The sequence below is a fragment of the Dipteris shenzhenensis genome, chromosome 10 (assembly GCF_047967505.1).
Source record: "Dipteris shenzhenensis isolate YYH24624 ecotype China chromosome 10, Dip_SZ_1.0, whole genome shotgun sequence".
NCBI lineage: Eukaryota > Viridiplantae > Streptophyta > Polypodiopsida > Gleicheniales > Dipteridaceae > Dipteris > Dipteris shenzhenensis.
The window spans coordinates 45,868,566-45,887,435 of record NC_141605.1 but is presented as its reverse complement, the minus strand read 5'-3'; the positions used below and the strand labels follow the sequence as shown (position 1 = coordinate 45,887,435).

Here is an 18,870-nt window from a genome sequence, read left to right as displayed (position 1 = left end):
TGGTTTGGTAGACTCTAGATCCTACGAACACATTTTGATTGCACAATCTTCACTAGAGTTAGATCTTTCATTTTGCTTTAGCTCACTCACAACCTCGCAAGGTGTTTTTCTTGCATCGGTTGGGGGTTTCTGCAGTGGCAGATGTTGTGGATGATCAATATTACACACTTGCTAGAAGATAGTACTGCTTAGGGCTGCATCACAGATCTATTTGGCGTATTATTACTACCTTGTTGCAACCTCTTCAGCCTGTCCATCACCTATTTTATTGAAGGTTTGATCGTGAGACTCTAAGTTAACCACTCTTCCTTTTCAATTGCCTATCTTTCTGCCAAGAAGGCATATCAGTTATTGCTTCCACGGCCTTGGATTCCAGGACCATGGAAATCACTTTTGGCATTTGAATAAGTCTCTTTCTTGGTGGAGAACTCTTTGGCGCATTTGGAGCAATAAGCTACCTCTCAAGCAAAGGGTCTTCCTATGGCGTCGTTTGGTTGGGGCTTTACCAATGGGATCTTTCTTGGTTGCCTATCGCATTGCTTCTTCGTCCTGTCCCACTTGTTCTCATCCACGAGAGACACTCTTACATCTATTTTGGACTTGTCCTTTGGCCCTGGAGCAATTTCTATCAAACCTCCGAACCCCTAATCATATAATCATTGAATAGGGTGTGATTTCTTTTTCAAATTGATGCTTTGAGATCGTTTTCCCTCCACTTCATTTGGCAAGCAGTTTTGGTTGTTTGGGAGACATGCTCCCATCCCGGAGTACAATCAATTCTTCTCCTGGTGTCTCTATTGGACTAATTGGTCATTGTATCATGCTTTTACCATTGTGTGTGTGTGTGAGGAACGATGGCGAGCTCAGTCACTCCCTCTCCCTTGCCCGTCTCCGTACCTTGCCTGCAGCCTGCTGTTGCTGCTCCGCCTGCATCCGTACCCCTCTATCAACCTCTGTACACCCTCCGTCTGATCTGTACCAGGCCCGCTGCTGCCCATACCTTCTGCGCAGCAGCCTCTGCACAGGCCGCCTCCATCCGTACCATTCTTCTCTATCCCCTCAACGCTCTCGTTTGCTTCTGCTCCTTCCTTTGCCCCTGCGCAGGCCGTACCTGCTGTACAGTCGTCCATACAGGCCCCACCCTCTGTACAGCATTTTGCTCCTCTCATGCTAGGTTCTGTACAGTCTCTTCCTGTTGTCTCTTCCTCCCCTCTTCCTGCTCCTCCGACATATGGCTCTTTCGTTTTCTCTGCTCATGTGTGAGAGAGAGAGAGAGAGATTTCCTCTTCATGAAAGAGGGTGCGACTTGCTGTCACAACAGCCCATGTAATTCCAATTCCTGAATTCTCTTGGGGAGAATGACCATTTGAAGATGAACCATTCCATGGGCATTGGACAGGGCTAATCAAATTTGGTGTTTGCATCGTCCGGTCAAATGGTGGAGAAAAAGATTGAAATAGATTTGGCTTTCCAAGGTCCCTCTATGACAACAGGTCTTTCTATGGTGTGTTTTGTTGGGGCTGTTCCATCTGGACATCTTTTATCACGCAGACATATTGCTTCGCCTATTTGTTGTAGGTGTTTAGCTCCAAGAGAATCTGTATCTCATATTTTTTGGCACTCCCCCGAGACACGGAGCTTCTTGGGCATCCTTCGGCAGAGATTGAGATTGAGATTTCCTCACGCTTCTTTTGGCCTCACGCTTCTTTTGGCAAGCTTTTCTTGTTGTTTGGGATCTATCCTTGACGGTTGGATTTTGAGTTATTCTTTACTTGGGTTCACTACTAGGCACTCTAGACTCTCTGGAAAGATAGAAACCACAGAGTCTTTAGTGATCCAGTTCTTTCTACTTTTGATTTCTTCCATTGTTCTTTGCAGCAATCACTCTTCTATTGTCTGCAAACTCACTACACAAATCATGATGTATACTTGTCCTACATGGAAATTTTCTCTTGATGTAATCTTTTGGCTTACCAGTTTTTTTGGGATAGCTATCTTGTAATATAAAGCCTTCAAAGTTTTCACTATAAAAAAATAACATGTGTGTGTGTATTTTCACCACAAAAAAATGTGTGTGTGACTTCGAGGGGACCCTTGTCCCACGTTTTTTGGCACTGCTGACTTTTTACTCTTTCTTGAGCAGCGTCTCGAAGCACGACTTCCTACTGCTTGCTTTGGCAAGCATTATTGGGTATTCGGATCTGTCCATGTTGACATGGTTTCTACCTTCTCTTCACATGGGTTTGTTATTGGGGACTTTGAAGTCTTATATAAATAATCATAAAGACACTCCCTCTGTGTGTGTGTGTGTGTGTCTCTCTCTCTCTCTCTCTCACACACACACACACACACACACACACACATTTTTTGTATGAAAACCATGTATATTATATTACCTTTAACTGTCCCCTAAGAAAAGGAGGGGACCAAAAATTACAAAATCCATGTAACTTTATATTACAATAAGGAGTTCCTAGAAAAGGAACATGCAATTACATCGGAATGGCATAAGACAAGTAAGCAAGAGAATCTATCTGACGAGCGCATAGACAATCATAAAATGATTGTTGTTATCCCTTGCCCCACTGACTCTACACTCTTAATCACCTCCTAATTGAAGCAAGCCATTAAAAAGATTCATAATGGCAAAGCCAAGGATCATGAAAGACTTCAAGTAGAGCTCCTGATTCATGGTTGGGAAATACTTGCAGCTATTCCGGCTAAGCTTGCTTTCTGTAAAGGCTTCTCCATAGCCTGGAACTTCAACACTATATAAAAATTCACAAAGCAAGAGACCCCATGGATACTGAAAACTAATGGATGATCAAATGCTAGACTCATTTGATGGCCAAGTTATATGGTTCAGTTCTTGAGTACATATCAATGAGCACGTTGAGATGATAGATTAGTTTATGGCCATACCATCGACGAGCATGCTAAGCATATTTGGATCTGTCTTAGAGATATTTAGACGAGAGAAGCCATATGAACACCTTCAGGTCTCCCATTTTTCTTTGCACTGTCTATCTTTTGTCTACAAAATGAAATGACACAACGACAGCAAAGTAGTTCGTGTAAGTTGTAGAATGTTTTGCCTGCTCTTAGGCTTGATCAGGAACAAGATTGGAAAGACTATTGACATCCAGGGTTCCATCCTTTTCACCATTTACAATCTCAAAAGTGGCATTTGGAGTGCACTTTCCTGCTACACAGGCTATTGCTACAGTTGCTACGTCCTGCCTTGTAATCATCCCACTGCCTTTGTCACCTGTATTCAACAGACGGCATTGAGGAGTCATAGTAAACAGGTGTGCATAGTAAAAGGTTTCTCAAAAGATCCTTAAGAAGCTGTTCTTTTAACTTTCTCCCTCTATGCTTAAAATTGTCATCAGCCAGATTTTTGCAACTTTCAATAGAAGATATAAACACATCCCAAAGACGAAATCGAGGCTCATGCTGATTTCTACTTTCTACGTTAGTTCCACATTCCAAAGGATCATCAAACACAGATTTTAATCTTCTTTTTTGCACCATCTCAAAAAATTCAACAACTTTTTACCCTGCTCAATGATTATTTCACGTTTGCCCCCCTCTTTGTTTGTCAGACCACCAGGACGTACAATGTTGTAAGATATATCCTTTTGTTTGATATAAGCTTCTCGAAGACAATTCTCACCCTGTCACATAAAAGAAATAGTGCAGCACAATTCAGTACCTTTGCATGAAGGGAAAGACACCCATGAACTTAATATATTGCAAGGAGTCCATAGAACAGAACAATCCTGAATGGAAGTCTAGAAAAGAAGATCAAATATATAAAATTCCTGCTGAGCAACCTTCCACCTCTACATCCATATGACTGTATGCAGGTAATATCACGCTACTTAAATAGTACACTGCCTATACCAGAGTACAAAATAGAGAACAAGCAGATATGAAGCATGCCCATTAACATCTTCATGTGACATTCCTTCCACTGAAACTGAAACAATCCAGACTAACTACATAGCCTCCTTCCGACTGCAAGGGGTTGGCTTTGAGCAGGGTTCTCACAGCCTCTGGAGAATAAAAAACAACGTGGAAGAAACCACATCCCAACAAACGAACGTCTTTAAGATGAGGGGCGAGGTTCAAGGGTATAGCCGCAAGCATCCAAACTCTGGTCTGTATCTTGGAGGGGTGAGATCCAAAGATGCGTGTGAAAAGTGAGGTAGAGCTCTCAAGCTCTACGTCCTGCTGAAGCTGTTGCAACTCATCTTCTAGAAATTCTAGAGGCCGGTGGATTGACCAAATGAGGATCCATTCATCAATTGATGGTGAGAAGGCTGACTCGAAAACCAGTAAAATCTTTCCGCTAGTCTCCCTATTGCGTGAGGCTAAAAGAACTTTTCAAAAAGAAAATTTTAAAAAAATGGGGGGAGGGGGCTGAAACAGCCCGGGGAGGGAGCCAGGATCAAGCAAGAAGAAGGGGAGGAGGAGAGGAGGGCAGAGCGGGGGAGGGTGGAACGGGAGGAAGATGTAGAAGGGGAAGGGGAAGGGGAAGGAGAGACCGGGACTTAAGCTTATTCTTCTTTGGTGAATCTTACTGCCGTTATTATTATTCGTCTTCGGCTTGGACTTGGCCTGGAGGGGAAGGGGAGACCGGGACTTAAGCTTATTCTTCTTTGGTGAATCTTGCCTCATCATCACTGCTGTTATTATTATTTGTCTTCAGCTTGGACTTGGCCTCACCACTTCTCTCCAAGGCCACAGTACGATTAAGCAAGTCTTCATAAGTCTTAGTAGGATTAACAATTTCTAGGGACCGGATGTCTACCCAGGTATAGCAGGTCACAAGTCAGAACGAAATATTGACTGGAGTTGCCTTCCCTTTGCTTGAGTTCGCTCAATTTAGTGTGAACATCCTCTTCATTAATTTCCTGTAGGAAGCGCTTCAAAAATGCTTTGGTCTTGTGTTCCCAATCCCGAAAATAGCCAATCGGAAATTGGTTATACCACCTTTGAGCTGTTTTAACCATTGTGCAGGGAAAGTAGTTCATGTACTCCTCCTTGGTCTTGGCCCCATTAATGTGACAAACTAGCAGAAAACTTTGCAAGTGATTGTACGGGTCGGGTCCTTTATAATTCTGAAATTTCACCTTCATTGGGGGTCACCTTGGGCTTTACAACTGGTGGCTTCAGTTCTGGTTCTGGTTCCTCGGGAGGCTCTTTGTCCTCTTCTTGTTTGCTGAGTGGGTGAACCTCCATGCTGTGTATAAGCATGCCCTAGAACTGGTGGAGTCAAAATTTCTGGTCGAGCCCGCCTCCCATGCACAGGTACCTTTGGTGCAACTAGTTTCGGTCCTCCACGTACTGGCACTTTAGGTGCGAGTAGGCTTGGCCCTTGTAGTGGTCTTCCAGCTCAGACATGCACTTGAGGGGTAGTAGTTTTTGGAGTACTTTGCTTCAATGTGGTCAGGCATCCTAGTAAGACCGGGCTTGGAATACTTGTCTTCGATACCAAACCTTGGGATGGTACTCGGCTTGCTTGGCCTTGACCGCTCATTTCTTGGTCAGAAACCCGCCTATTGGTGCGACCACGTTCTTGTTGTGTCTCTGACTCACGGATAGAATCTTGTTGTCATACTTGATTGGAAGCATGTCTTGGCTTTGATCCGGATGCTCACCCAGTCCTTGGCCATTGACTCCGCTTGAGTATGGGGCTCGTTCTTCAACATGGAAACTTTCTGTGAATGACCGCTCAAAATCCTTCATCCACTGCCTAAAGGTTGTTTCCTGATTGAAGATTTCAGGTCATTATAGACAGCTTCCCCTAACCGGTTCACTATCGGTGTTGGTGCAGTAGTCGAATGCCACACCACTTGGACCACGACCCGTGGTTCTTCGAGATTGTTCATGCCATTGCTAGGGGTTTGTAGCGACATCATGTGGATTCACCAATCATCCGTACTCGGTTCGGAATTCATTGTAGCCTCTCTGTCTCCTAAATCTTGCCACCCTCTCTCCTAGCTTCATTCTGAACGTGAATGAGACATCTTCAATTGCCTAGATGATATGAAGGGTTGCCCTTAGTCTAGACAGTAGTCTTCGATCAGGCCTATAAGATTCCAAAATCAATAGCAGACACTTGGAGATATTTTTTGAAATATTACACTCGATCGAGTAACAATCGCAACTCGTCACTAGTCAGCATAAACTGTTGCTTGTTGATTCTATCTGTGCACTCGGAGCTAAGTCTCCTACTCTCAACCCACTTAATTTCCCCACTCAAACCTTTCAACACATATCCTTCCCCAGCACGATCGCCAAATGTTGACGCTTGGTTCCACTCACCTCTCAGGTCACACAATGCACAATGCCTGGTTGGAAGATGCCCTCTCTTGCACTCCTCAATAACTGGCTCAACGTTCATACTGGTGCTTGGTTGCAGAATAAGGGGGCTGTGTTGTGTGGAAGAAAAATGTATGAAGAGGGGTGGAGAGAGAAGCAACATAGGTACACAAGCGTAATGAATAAAAAATGACAGCTGAGTGCAATACTTGTATTAATCAAGAGGCTCTCGGCCAGTACAAACAACCAGGGGCCGCATAGACTCATGCCTCGAACCACTCCTTGCAACAGGACTCTAGACTCACTTAGACTTGCCTCTCATACAAGACGCCAAGAAACCTGTTTTACCATAACAATAAGACTCTTAAAGACTTGTTCCCATCTGTCAGGTGGTTCTAGCAACCGCAATGCTAAATTCCTAACCGGGACCCTTACTCGACTGCCGCTGACTATCATTGGACAGCTTTGGTGTCGACATGTTGCTTGTCACTTGCCGCTCGAGACTCCACCAATTGACATTTGGCTACTTGTTGGGTTAACCAGGTAGTCTGGTTGCTCGGCGCTTGATCTAGTTCTTGTCGTCCATGTACTTGATGCACCAGAGACCACCTCTAACTTGGATTTCAAAGGATGAGGTCCCCTCAATCCTTGTTCTTTCTTCAAGTTGTTAGATTTCTTCCAACAACTCGAGGTGATGTCATTTTGATGATCCCACCTCTCTTGGAAGCTTGGTGGTAGAGAGTTGTGGTTCTCTACCACCAAGCTTCCAAGAGAGGTGGGATCATAAGAATGGCATAACCTCAAGGAGTTTTCCAAGGGGGAAGTCTTCCAATGGGTAAGTCATTCTGACGATCTTTATGGCTTCACTCAGGAAGTCTTGCAAGAAGGCATGCTCCAGAAGTTTGTCAACAACTTTATTGCAATGGTGGGGGGTAATGCCTTCAAGAACCAACATCATTTAGGTGGGGCTGACACCTCGGCAGCCAGGACCCTTATACCAGTGTATAATTCAAAGATGATCTCTCTTGGCTTCATCGTGTCTATGGACAACTCTTGGATAATTATATGCTCAAACATTTCCAGCTTGAAACTCTGCGAAATTCCTCTTTGAGGTCTGACCAAGTTAGAAAATAATCAAGGGGAAATTGACTGTACCAGTGCCAGCTGCATCTTCAAGGATGACGGAAAGATGTGTAAAAAGGCATGCTCACTCTCCACACCTTTGGCTTTACGTGCTATGAGGAATTTTCTCACGCAAGGTTTTGCATCCTCACGTTGAACTTCTGAGTTTTCACATGAGCTTTGTTGAGTAATTCTAGAAATCTTCCTCTCTCTGTAGAACTGAGAAACGCCATGGCTGATGCAACACCTCTACCCACTCCAGGGCTTGAAGTAGTTGAAAAAGTGAAGGGCCTCTTGATTGAAACAGGAGTAATTGTAGGTGCCATGGGGGCATATGGTTGCGAGAGGCCATGGATGAGGCAAGGACCCCTAGGGAAGACCATAGTGTGAAGTCACAACTGCTGTAGCCATAGATAAGAGTACATAGAAGGTACGAAGCTAGAGGTATTGAAGGTGTTGAAATGCAAATGCAGATGGAGAAAACACATGAAATTCATTGCAGATGCAAGAGCATTGGGAAAGAGAGAGATGGAATAGAAGCATGTCTGATGGGTAAGCAGCAGGAAAGGACATAGATAGTGGGAAATGTAATGTAGATGAGAGAGGAGGTGGAACATTCATGGATGGTGCTAGGGACATGATCGAAGCAAAATACTGTAGTCAAATTCAACAAATTTTAATAACAAAACTTGACCAGATTAAACAGCGCCCTTGCCACAACGTTGAGACTTCCACTACAAGAAACAGCAGCCTCAACTTGAGGCATGAAACCAGATCTTAAAGAGATCCTTATGATCCTATTGCTGCTGGGGATAGATATTTGAATCCCGTGCTGCATGGTTACTGAAGGGCAGCTCCAAAGTATCATACCACATAAAGTTGAACAAAACACTACCAGAGTTGTTAGAGATAGAACAAGTCATGTGAGGTAAGGCCAACAGGGATATTATCAGCAAGAGTTCATCTTCCTTAAAAGGAGATCAATGATATCTTTACAGCCTGCACCATGAATCCTGGTCATGAAACGCCCTGCTCAACCAGCCAGAAGTTTAATACTCAATAGAGAATAGAGCAACATAAATATGAGGGGTACTAGGTCTCGAAGGAGTGTCAGCCTCAATGAAGGCAGCTAGCTAGGCCACTGAACAGGCACACAAAAATAGCCGAGCTGTTGCAAAGAGTTGTCCAGCAGCAGGAAAGAGGAAATACCTCGAAAATAGAAAGGAGGCAGCAAACAAGAGGGCAACAATAGCTTGAATGAGGATATCAGCCCACAGCATGAAGTCCATGGACCAACAAAAAATTGTCGCTCTAGATATGATCATCCATCTAAAGTGCATCACAGGAGACACCTTGGAAGTGTCTTCCTTCACATGCTTTGAGCAACATACTAACAGAGTTCAGAGGAAGAGAGCATAGGCCCCCCCCCCCCCAAAAAAAAAGAGGCTGTCATAATAAATCCCGAGAGTGGAAGTTCCATGAAGGCCCTGTGCGTATATATATGGAGAATAAACCACATGATCCCACTCTCTTCTGAAAAAAGATATGCAGCACGTGACGAGCCTTGAATCTTGCCCCAAGTGGCCATTAGGGTGTGTGTCATATCCTACCAGATTCTGAAAGCCACTGAAAGGAAAAGGCCTAAGTTCCATATAAGGCCTCTATGCATCTAGTCGCCAAATCTGCTACGTAGTAAGACTGGCAATGATCTCCCAAGTTGAGTCCATAGAAGGAGACTTAGGTTTATGCAAAGAATAGACACTGCACCTAGAGTGATAAGATCAGGGACTCTGACAATGACAATGGCCTCGTCTGAATCTTCTCCCTCATAGAAAAGCCAAGGACCTAACTATGTGAGCCGGGCCACATATCCCCAATTGATGTAACAAGTAACTCTCCTCATCAAGTGTGCAATCGACTCTTAATGCAATATTGAATGGACTCTGGGGCTGTGACAGAGTGTGGCCATTTGGGATCTGCACCGAAATTCTGTCTCCAGATATTGACCAGGAGCAAACCATGCTGGAAGAGCCATAAAAACAAATCAACCAAACGCATATACATATGATAATATCATGCCGATGTACAATTTTTTTACAATGCATGGAAAACATTGTAGAAAGAATAAAGCAAGTTTATTAGTGTCTATGAAAGACCAAAGGGTCTATGAGACTGAAAAAAACCCAGATACAATGAAACCTAGCGGTGGGGCGGCACCCCTACCCAACGCTGATGTTTGTGATGAGAAAAAAGTAATACGTCATGGTATCACTGTGAGAGAGACACCAAAAGCGGAAGCAAATGCCAAGGAGAATCCTTGGCCGTCTATCAATCGGTCAAACCGTCCATCTCAGCAGTGGCTGGACCTGTGTATGCTGTCTATGGGACCAAAACCACTAGGCGGCTAAGGAGTGACAAGAGGAGCTCGTCTGGCCGTGGCTCAGGATGGGGCGAGGGCTGGCGTCGCGGAAGAAAGCTGCTGTCTAACAAGTGCTATCGTCACTTTAGTGGTCTATCTACCCACGTTGAACAGAGAGGATATGTCTACAATCCTCATGAGAGTGTCCACCTAGGGTTGGGTTTGTCGAGTTGTGTCGTCTAGCTCAGGCTTTCCTATCACATTAGATGGATGAGGTGATTCGATCTATTGGAAGAGGTGATTCCACCTTTGCTTGGAGGCTCCTGTATGAGGGCAAGTCACCTATTTCCATCACAGATCCTAATGTGTGGCACACCTATGTGACATCCCTCTATGAGGCCCTGTCTCAGACACCACCTGATATGTCTGCCCTCTCCAGACCCACCACATGCAGGTTGTTCACAACATGGAATGTGCGAGCCGCATTACGCTAGCTCCGCAACCGGAGAGTCAATTTGCTTGGAGGCTCTTGTCTAAGGGGAAGTCACCTATTGCCATCAATGATCCTGATGTGTGGCACACTTATGCGACATCCCTCTATGAGGTCTTGTCTTAGACACCACCTGACATTTGCCTGGAGGCTCTTGTCTGAGGGGAAGTCACCTATTGCCATCAATGATCCTGATGTGTGGCACACTTATGCGACATCCCTCTATGAGGTCCTGTCTCACACACCACCTGACATGTCTGCCCTCTCCAGACGCACCACATGTAGGTTGTTCACAACACAAAATGCGCGAGCCGCATTATGCCGGCTCCGCAACCGGAGAGTCCAGGACCATGAGGGACTACACATTGAGCACTTCGCACATGGACATGCCCGTTCAATCATGCTGTGTGCCACGGTTTCCCCCCTGCTTGGAGTACCACTGCTATTGTGCCATGGATATTGGGGACTACCACACTCTCATGATTGGTCATACAGTGGCCAAGATATATAATGGGAATTTCAACACCCCCATGATTGGTCATACACTGGCTAAGATATATTGATTTGTACTAGAGAGAGATCATTTTCCTACACAAAAGCACAAGGGCAGCGGGCACTGGGGCAGGCTGAGTTTCAGAGATAGCATTCCACCCTTGATCACATCTTCACCTTGTAGGCAGTCATCGAGAAGGCGAGGTTGAGATCCCAAAAAGTCTATGCATGTTTTGTAGACTTTCGGAAGCCTTATGATACAGTCCCACGATTTTGCATGATCAAGTGACTTCAGGAGATGGAGATCCCAGCAGATGTGAAATGGGAAGTGATGAGCTTATACGAGTCAGTCAGAGGGAGAGTACACGCTCCTAGAGACCTGTCAGACTGAATCAAGAGCACGATAGGGATGAAGCATGCTTGCCCTCTCTGATTGACATTATTTGGGCTATACATTGATGAGATCACAACCTTCATTGACCGTCTAGGGGGTGAGGAATCATTGTTGACTGATCTGATGATACGGATATTTCTGTATGTAGATGACAAAGTCCTCCCATCTTCCTCAGTAGCAGGTCTATAGAGGCACCTAGAGACTGATCTGATGATGCAGATGTTGCTGTCCAGATGACATAATCCTCCTATCTTCCTGCAATCTCCCTGCTGTTTTTCTACCTTCCTTTACTCTCTCTCTCTCTAGCTCTCTCTTTCACTCTCTCACTCTACACAGTACTAGGGCCCAGGACAACAGTCGGGCTGGACCCCCCCGAAGGATTTTATTACTTGAGAGAAGAAGGAATACATAGTTCAGCGTAGAGCTATCTGTTCACTCTCTCTCTCTCTCTCTAGCTCTCTCTTTCACTCTCTCACTCTACTCAGTACTAGGGCCCACGACAACAGTCGGGCTGGACCCCCCCGAAGGATTTTATTACTTGAGAGAAGAAGGAATACGTAGTTCAGCGTAGAGCTATCTTTTACAAATTTAAATGTGAGTCCATTTTTACAAGAGCTTCAAGCTCATTTCAAAATGGCAACATGCCACTTGTCAAAAAACTAGACTAAATCCTATTACATGCCTCTAAGGGCAATTTCTGGGGTCTTCGTAGCACTTGGTCATGCGGGTGGCCTCCGAAATACTTGCTACGCTCCAAATTCCTTGGGTCTTTGGCTCTTCATACTACCTGCAATAATTAATTAAAGCGCACCACCATGGCACCCATCAATTGTTAACGCTTTGCATGCAAATAATAAATTGTGGACTAATCCTAGTCACAGGTGGGCGTCCCCACTGAACAAACATGTGAACAAAACATAGAACACAATTCTTGGTCGACCGAAGTCAACCCTCTTGGTCGTAATTAAATAGCTTTAACCAATGGTCATGGCGCCTTAATTATGGCCAAGTCTCTCCAACTGAAGCTGGCACATCTCTCCAACCGAAGTTGGCACAACTTGGTTAACTGTAGTTAACCCTCTTGGCGCATGCCAAGTCCCGTTGATCGAAGTCAACACTCTTTGACCGTAGTCAGCTCTGTGGTTCTCTGGTTAACTGCAGTTAACCCTCTTGGTGATAAACCAAGTCTCCCCGATCGAAGTCAGGCTTACTTGACCAAAGTCAAGTATCTTTGACCGTAGTCAATTCTTTGATCATTAAAAGAACTCTGTGACCATAATTAACACAAATGAAAACTCTTTAATTATGATCAGATAAATGGTCAATTGTACTTTGACTTAGGATATTTACATTGTGGTGACATCCCCTTGTCCGATCATCCACAGCTTTTGGATGTTTACAAGGAAGCTTTTCAGTTGAGGTCAACTAAATAGTCCATCCACTTGGCATCCAATGCCGTATAATTCTTGAATTTTACAAAATACCTGTAAAATTCCATGCCCTGAGGGCCTTTGCGTACAGTATAATACACAATCTGCTTTGGCTAAAGGACCTCCTCCAGCTCATCCACTTCTAGTGGATCCTCTGATATTGGCTATGTAGGCTTTGGCCCCTAGAATTTCTTTAGAAGACTCACATGGAAAGCATTGTGAATCCTCCAATGCTCTGGCAATGCTAACCTGTATGCAACCTCATTTATTCTTTCTATAACCCTGAAAGGGCCATAGTACCTGGAAGATAACTTTGCATACACTTTCTGTTTGCTTTCTCGAACTTCAAAAGTACCCAATCCCCTTCCGTGAGATCTAACTGTCTCCTATGCTTATCTGCAGCTCTTTTATGCTTTTCTTGAGACCTTTCAATTGCAGTCCGGACTTGTCTGAAAGCTGTCTGGAGGTCTCTCACAAACTGATCAGCTGCAAATATTTCATCTTTGGTCCTTAGGATAGGTGGCAAAATCACCTTCCCATAGATGACCTCAAAGGGGGCTTTTCCTATAGAGCTGTGTACTGTATTATTGTAAGCGAACTCTACCAATGGTAGGTACTTTTCCCAGTCTGAACCTTGGTCACCTGCGTAGCATTTCAGCATATCCAATGCTGTAGAATTTGCTACTTCACTTTGACCATCTGTCTAGGGATGGAAAGAAGAAGAAAAATTCAGATTCGTCCCCATATTATCAAATAAAGCTCTCCAGAATAGACTGGTCATTTTGGGATCTCGATCATTGACAATGGACTTAGGCATACCATGGTGCTTAAAGATCTGTGCCATGAAAAGCTTAGCCATATGATCTGCCTTTATGGTTTTGCGACCCGGAATGAAATGAGTTTGTTTGCTGAATCTATCAATGATAGTCCAAATCCCATCATTCCCTGACTTTGATCTTGGCAAATCAAAAATGAAATCCATTGCAATACTTTCCCATGGTGCCTGAGGCATGGGAAGAGGCATAAGTAGGCCAAGTGCCTTCCGTCTATACTTCACTTTCTGACATGTAAGGCATTCAGTAACAAACTGATGTATATCTTTCCGCATCCCTGGCCAAAAGAAATACCTCTAGTGCTTGAGTTGTTGCTATGATTCCTCTATGCCCAGCATAGGGAGGTGCATGGCATTCCTCCAAAATCTTTTTCCTCATCTCTTGAGTGATGCATAGGCATTCATCTTTCATTAGATACCCATCTTTCAAGGAATAGTGATTGGTGGACTGCCCCTCTTGCATTTGCTGTAAAATTTCACCAAAATCTGCATTAGTATATTGCTCTCTCATATCTTCTAGGCCCTGATGATGAGCAATAGTCACATTGTTGACCTGGGGTCTTCGGGACAAGGCATCTGCCACTCTGTTCCGAACTCACGTAGTATGGACAATCTGAAAATGATACATTGACAACATATTTGCCCATTTCATATGCAGGTGTATTGTGTTCCTTTCCCGGCAACCGCCATCCTGCTGTCGCTCCAACTGTACACACAATTGCATCCACACCCTTGCAAGCTGGAACTAGAGTTTCCATCTTGGTTATATCCCCACGAATGAAATTCACCCTGACAGCTTCCTCACCTACTCAACAATCAGTTTAAAAAAAGACAGAGGTCCATCACTGCTTCCACCTTTCATTCTGCTGGACAGTTAACCAGGACCTCAAAATTTTTTTAATCAAACGTAGCACAGTGCAAAGTATAGTCACCGATGGATATGGCTAGCTTTTCGCATCAACTTCAAACATATCTTCATCCAGAAAGAACAGGGTCCAGAAATATCCGATGATCCAATGAGTCCAGACCACATAAATAATATGGTAAAACAACAAAAGTGAAATAGCATAAGGTGATGCAACTACTGACTTAATCCTTCATTAGTTCCTGCGATACAGAGTGAATAAGAGAGTGAATGAGGTAGGCGAGATGATAAATGATACAAATTAGAGTGCTGATGAGAAAAAGCAGCATGATTATTCATTATAAAATTCTAATTCCGTGTAACACTTGTAAAATAAGACTTAATCCTGCAATGTCTTCGATAGAGAGGGCTGCCAAGACAGGATGGACAGCTTATCAGATCTTCTGACATGCACCTGGGCTCTGAACTATAACCAGGGATTTCATGTTATTTAACCACAAGATTTTTGATGTGATTATGAACACATACAAGATTTCTGCACATTCACAGACACAATAATGTATGTGCAGTATCCAATCACGCTAACTTTGATACCAGCATATACGGCAGGTAATTGGCATAACATTTTGCTAGTACTATGCCTATTCTTTTTTTAAAACTGAGAAAGGAACTCTCTATTAATGCTCAGAAAAATCAACCATGCAAGTCAGCTGTCCCTAAGGTGCTGAAAATGTATGCAGGCCAAGACTTGCAGAAACGCTCCTGCCTTTCGGCGGTCGCTCTAGAATTTGACATCCATGCACCCAAGTGGCACGTAGGGTGTAGATGATATCCTGCCAGATGGTGACCAAAGTGGTAGTGGGTAGAACTTGGTGCTCGCCCATAACTAGGCTGCATCGTGCAACATAGATGTTCCACACCGTGACGCTGGCTATTGTCTCCCACACTCCATCCTCTGGAGAGGAAAGAGGACGATGCTGGGTAGGAGAGGTCGCCTCATGAAGATCAATCTTGTGAATGCTTTTTCCAAGTATCCTACAGGCTGGGGAGACCTCATCAATGTGGAAGGTGTAGCCCCCCTCTGTCAGCCATGTAGCCATGCCCCAAGTGAAGCCCCCACAATCCAAAGGGATCACAGCCAGATCCTCTAAGAGCTGAGACAGCTCCATAAGCAGTGCGGGATCATCTCCAGAACTCTGTCCATGCAGCGGTGGCATCGCCCGTCCACCCGCTTCTACTCCAGCCACAGGCCTATGGAAAACCCCCCGTGTATCAGGTTAAAGGCCAAAGTGCCCCTCCCAAAAAATCCTTATTCAAACTTCAAACTGTACAGAAATAGGTCATTGAAAGTTGGAACATGGCCTTTTTCTCTACAGATTCTTGCTCTCAGGGATGGCAAAATGTTGTGTTAAGTGTGCAAACAATTTTAAAAGAAGCCAAAAAAAGCATAGCTGCCATTAGGGCTAGGAGAATGGAAGCCCTCGCTTTAAGGATGAGAAACAAGATGAATAATTGGATTCTTCAGGAACAGAAAGGGCTTATCAAAGACAGGCATCTGTTAGAGGCAATTATAAATCTTTGGGAGGGGTGCACACATGTAGAAGAAACCAAGCAAGATGTATGCTTTATAAAAATTGATTTTGATAAGGTTTATGACAGGATGAACTGGGATTTTCTCTTGCAATCCCTCAGGAATTTGGGGCTAGGGGAAAAGTTTACTTCTTATGTTGCTTTGCTGCTTTCCAATGCCTCAGCAAAAGTCTGTGTAAATGAAGCGATGAGTCAAAATTTCTCCTTGAAGAGATCAATAAGACAAGGGTGCCCTTTGGTCCCTTTGTTATTTGCTATTGCAGCTGATGCTTTGGGGTGGTTAATAAAAGATCAAGTGCCCATGAACTTAGTTAGAGGAATTGAGCTTCCCTCGGGAAAACATTTAGTTAATCAACAATTTGCAAATGATACAACATTAACTATTAGAAACACAGATGTAGACATTCAAGGAGCAATGGAGTGTATGGATCTATTTTGCTTGGCATCAGGATCTAGTTAAATCATACCAAAATAGGTTATGCCCTGCTCTCAGGTGGCTCTCAGATACTTTTGGACCAGATGGGATGCAAAAAAATCCAACATAGACAAATTTCAGATTGCTGGGCATTCCTATGGGATTCAAATTTAAAATGAAGGACAGATGGGAGTGGTTTTAGACAGGTTCACGAAGAGAATAAATAGACTCAGAGGGCTCCAGGCCAACCGAGCAGGGAGAAGAGTTGTCTTAAATCATTGTATCTACCCAATTTCCATTTTATACCTCTCTTGTTGGTGTCCTTCTAAAACAGGATTAGAAAAATTCATCAGAATCTGCAGGTCTTTCCTTTGGGGGGGGAATTGATACAAAAAGGAGAATTTCAAAGGTCAGATGGTTCTTTTGCACCAGACCTAGAAAGGAACGAGCTTTGGGAGTAGTCAATATTCAACTGGCTGCTTACAAACTTGCTGCCACTTGGATTATAAAAGCTATCACCTCTCCAGACAATGATTGGGCCAACCTTTTGCTTAGAATTTTAAATTTGTTAGACCTTACACGGTCCCCAGGTGGAAAAATTTCCCTCTTCTCTCTGCTATTGGCAATCTTGAGCCTTGTATGACTAAGGGAAGCCAACTTTGGAAAACTTTGTGGGGTGCTTTTGAGCAGATCAAGAGCCACATAGTCCTTTCTAGCAAAGGGAGCTTCATGGCTTTGGACTCAATCAGGGTGTCTGTATTTTTCACTAAGCATCAGTTATGTGATGAGGATTTCCTAAGAGCCTCGCACTTATCAAAGAAAGGATTAAACAATTGGGGGGATCTGTGGGACAAGAACAACTTTAAATGGAAGTCATGGTTGGATATTTGAAGGGAATTCAGGCTAAATAATGCTGATCAAGAGCTGGTTATGAATAGAATTCAACTGTGGGATGGTGACACTACTTGGAAAGGGGGCAGTGTTTTAATCAACACCATGGAATTTAGTTGGGTTGGTAGCTCTTCCTTCTTACCCATACCCACTCCATCTCAGGGCATAGAGGAGGTGGCATCCATTCCCAACTCTAGATGGAAACTCTTTGATAATGAGAAGAAATGGGATGTAAGGTTCTCTTTGATCTGGGAAAGAAAGATTCAAGAAAAAATGTCCACTCTCTTGTGGTTAATCCTCCATACAGCTGTCTGGACCAACTGTAGGAGGTTGAGTATTGGTAAGGGAGATGAAACTTGCAAAGCTTGTCTTGGGATAAAAGAAGACATTTTTCACTTATTTATTTCTTGCCCTAGAGCTAGGAAAGTTTGGAAAGTGATCTAGTTAGTACTAGGGGAACCGATCAATTGGAAATCACTTTTACTGGGAGATGCACTCAAGTTACCTTATGCCACATGGGTCAGCATCAGAGCACATGCACTTTGGTTCATTTGGATTGCCATAAATGCCTTTCAGTTTAATGATGAGTACATATATGTGCTGAACAGTTATTCATAAATTGATACGGAAAGAACGCAATTGTACTTGCCAACTGATTCTCATCTTCTATGGACCAGGCCAAATACTTGTTGGATCAAGACATCCATAACTTTAATGACCAGATTTCTCCGTTACATGTTGAACTGAAAGAGCACATCAAAGCTGTTGGGAGATGTACTAACTCCAGCCAGAACCTGCAAACCCAGATCATACCTTCTCTCTTTCCAGTTAAGGACGAACCAGAAAACTAACTGTTGTACACTGAGCCTTTCTCTATCTATCCAGGAGATGCAAGAAACCTTTCTTGTCAACAAATGGAGCAGAGCATGCTATTAAAGCACTACTGATCATATCAGTGAATCTGATTTTTTGTTTCTGTCCTCTGAGCTTGGAGTTTTTGTCTTCATACTAGATCTTCCTCTTTAGAGGAGAACATTTTGTTTAGTTGGGACTTCATTGTACAAATCATATGATTATAATATAATCAAATATTTCTTTGCCCAAAAAATAAATAAATCATCCATGTACATTCCTTTCACCAAACAAGATGCTTAGAAAATCTTGCATAGTTGGTACATTTTGTATTGGTCTTGCTAGGCGAGCCAATTCCAACTAGGTACCTTTTCAACAAGTTACGTATCACATGAGTGTAGGTTTCTAAAAGTGTTGATGATGACAACTCCCATCTATTGACTCCCATAAGCATGGCCATAAAAAATAAAGTGGTCTATTGGAGCTATGAACCATTTCCTTGTCAAGCAAGAGAGAGAAGACGGCAAGCATACTCAACCACATCCTTATACCCGAGCTATCTAAGTAATCAACTAGACCTACGAGTGCATGAGCACTAGCCCTTCAACACTTGGTTCCACGATGATCTTCTTCTCACCTTTCTCGTTGGGGTTCGGCCTAGTGGAGGACAAACGAATCAATTCAATGTTATCATGTTCTTCAAACTTCCATGGGTCTACCATCGGCCTTGGTCATGATTGGAGCCTTTTTTGGTTTGGTCACAAAGGTCACACCTCTCCTTGGTATGCCTTCTTCCGCAAGAGATGCA

The 18,870-nt window shown here is 43.7% G+C and overlaps 1 protein-coding gene across 1 annotated transcript in view; it reads right to left on the bottom strand.

Moving 5' to 3' along the window:
• Window positions 1–2,383: 2,383 nt before the first annotated feature.
• LOC147897891 (uncharacterized) overlaps window positions 2,384–18,870 on the bottom strand; it is a 47,171-nt gene continuing 30,684 nt past the window's right edge. The window contains exons 3-7 of the mRNA XM_087380142.1: window positions 14,093–14,254; window positions 4,679–4,812; window positions 3,844–3,900; window positions 3,560–3,677; window positions 2,384–3,268 (exon numbers count right to left, since the gene is read on the bottom strand). Of these exons, the coding sequence (XP_087236268.1) occupies window positions 3,102–3,268; window positions 3,560–3,677; window positions 3,844–3,900; window positions 4,679–4,812; window positions 14,093–14,254 (638 nt within the window). The 3' untranslated portion in view covers window positions 2,384–3,101. The remainder of the gene's footprint in view (window positions 3,269–3,559; window positions 3,678–3,843; window positions 3,901–4,678; window positions 4,813–14,092; window positions 14,255–18,870) is intronic.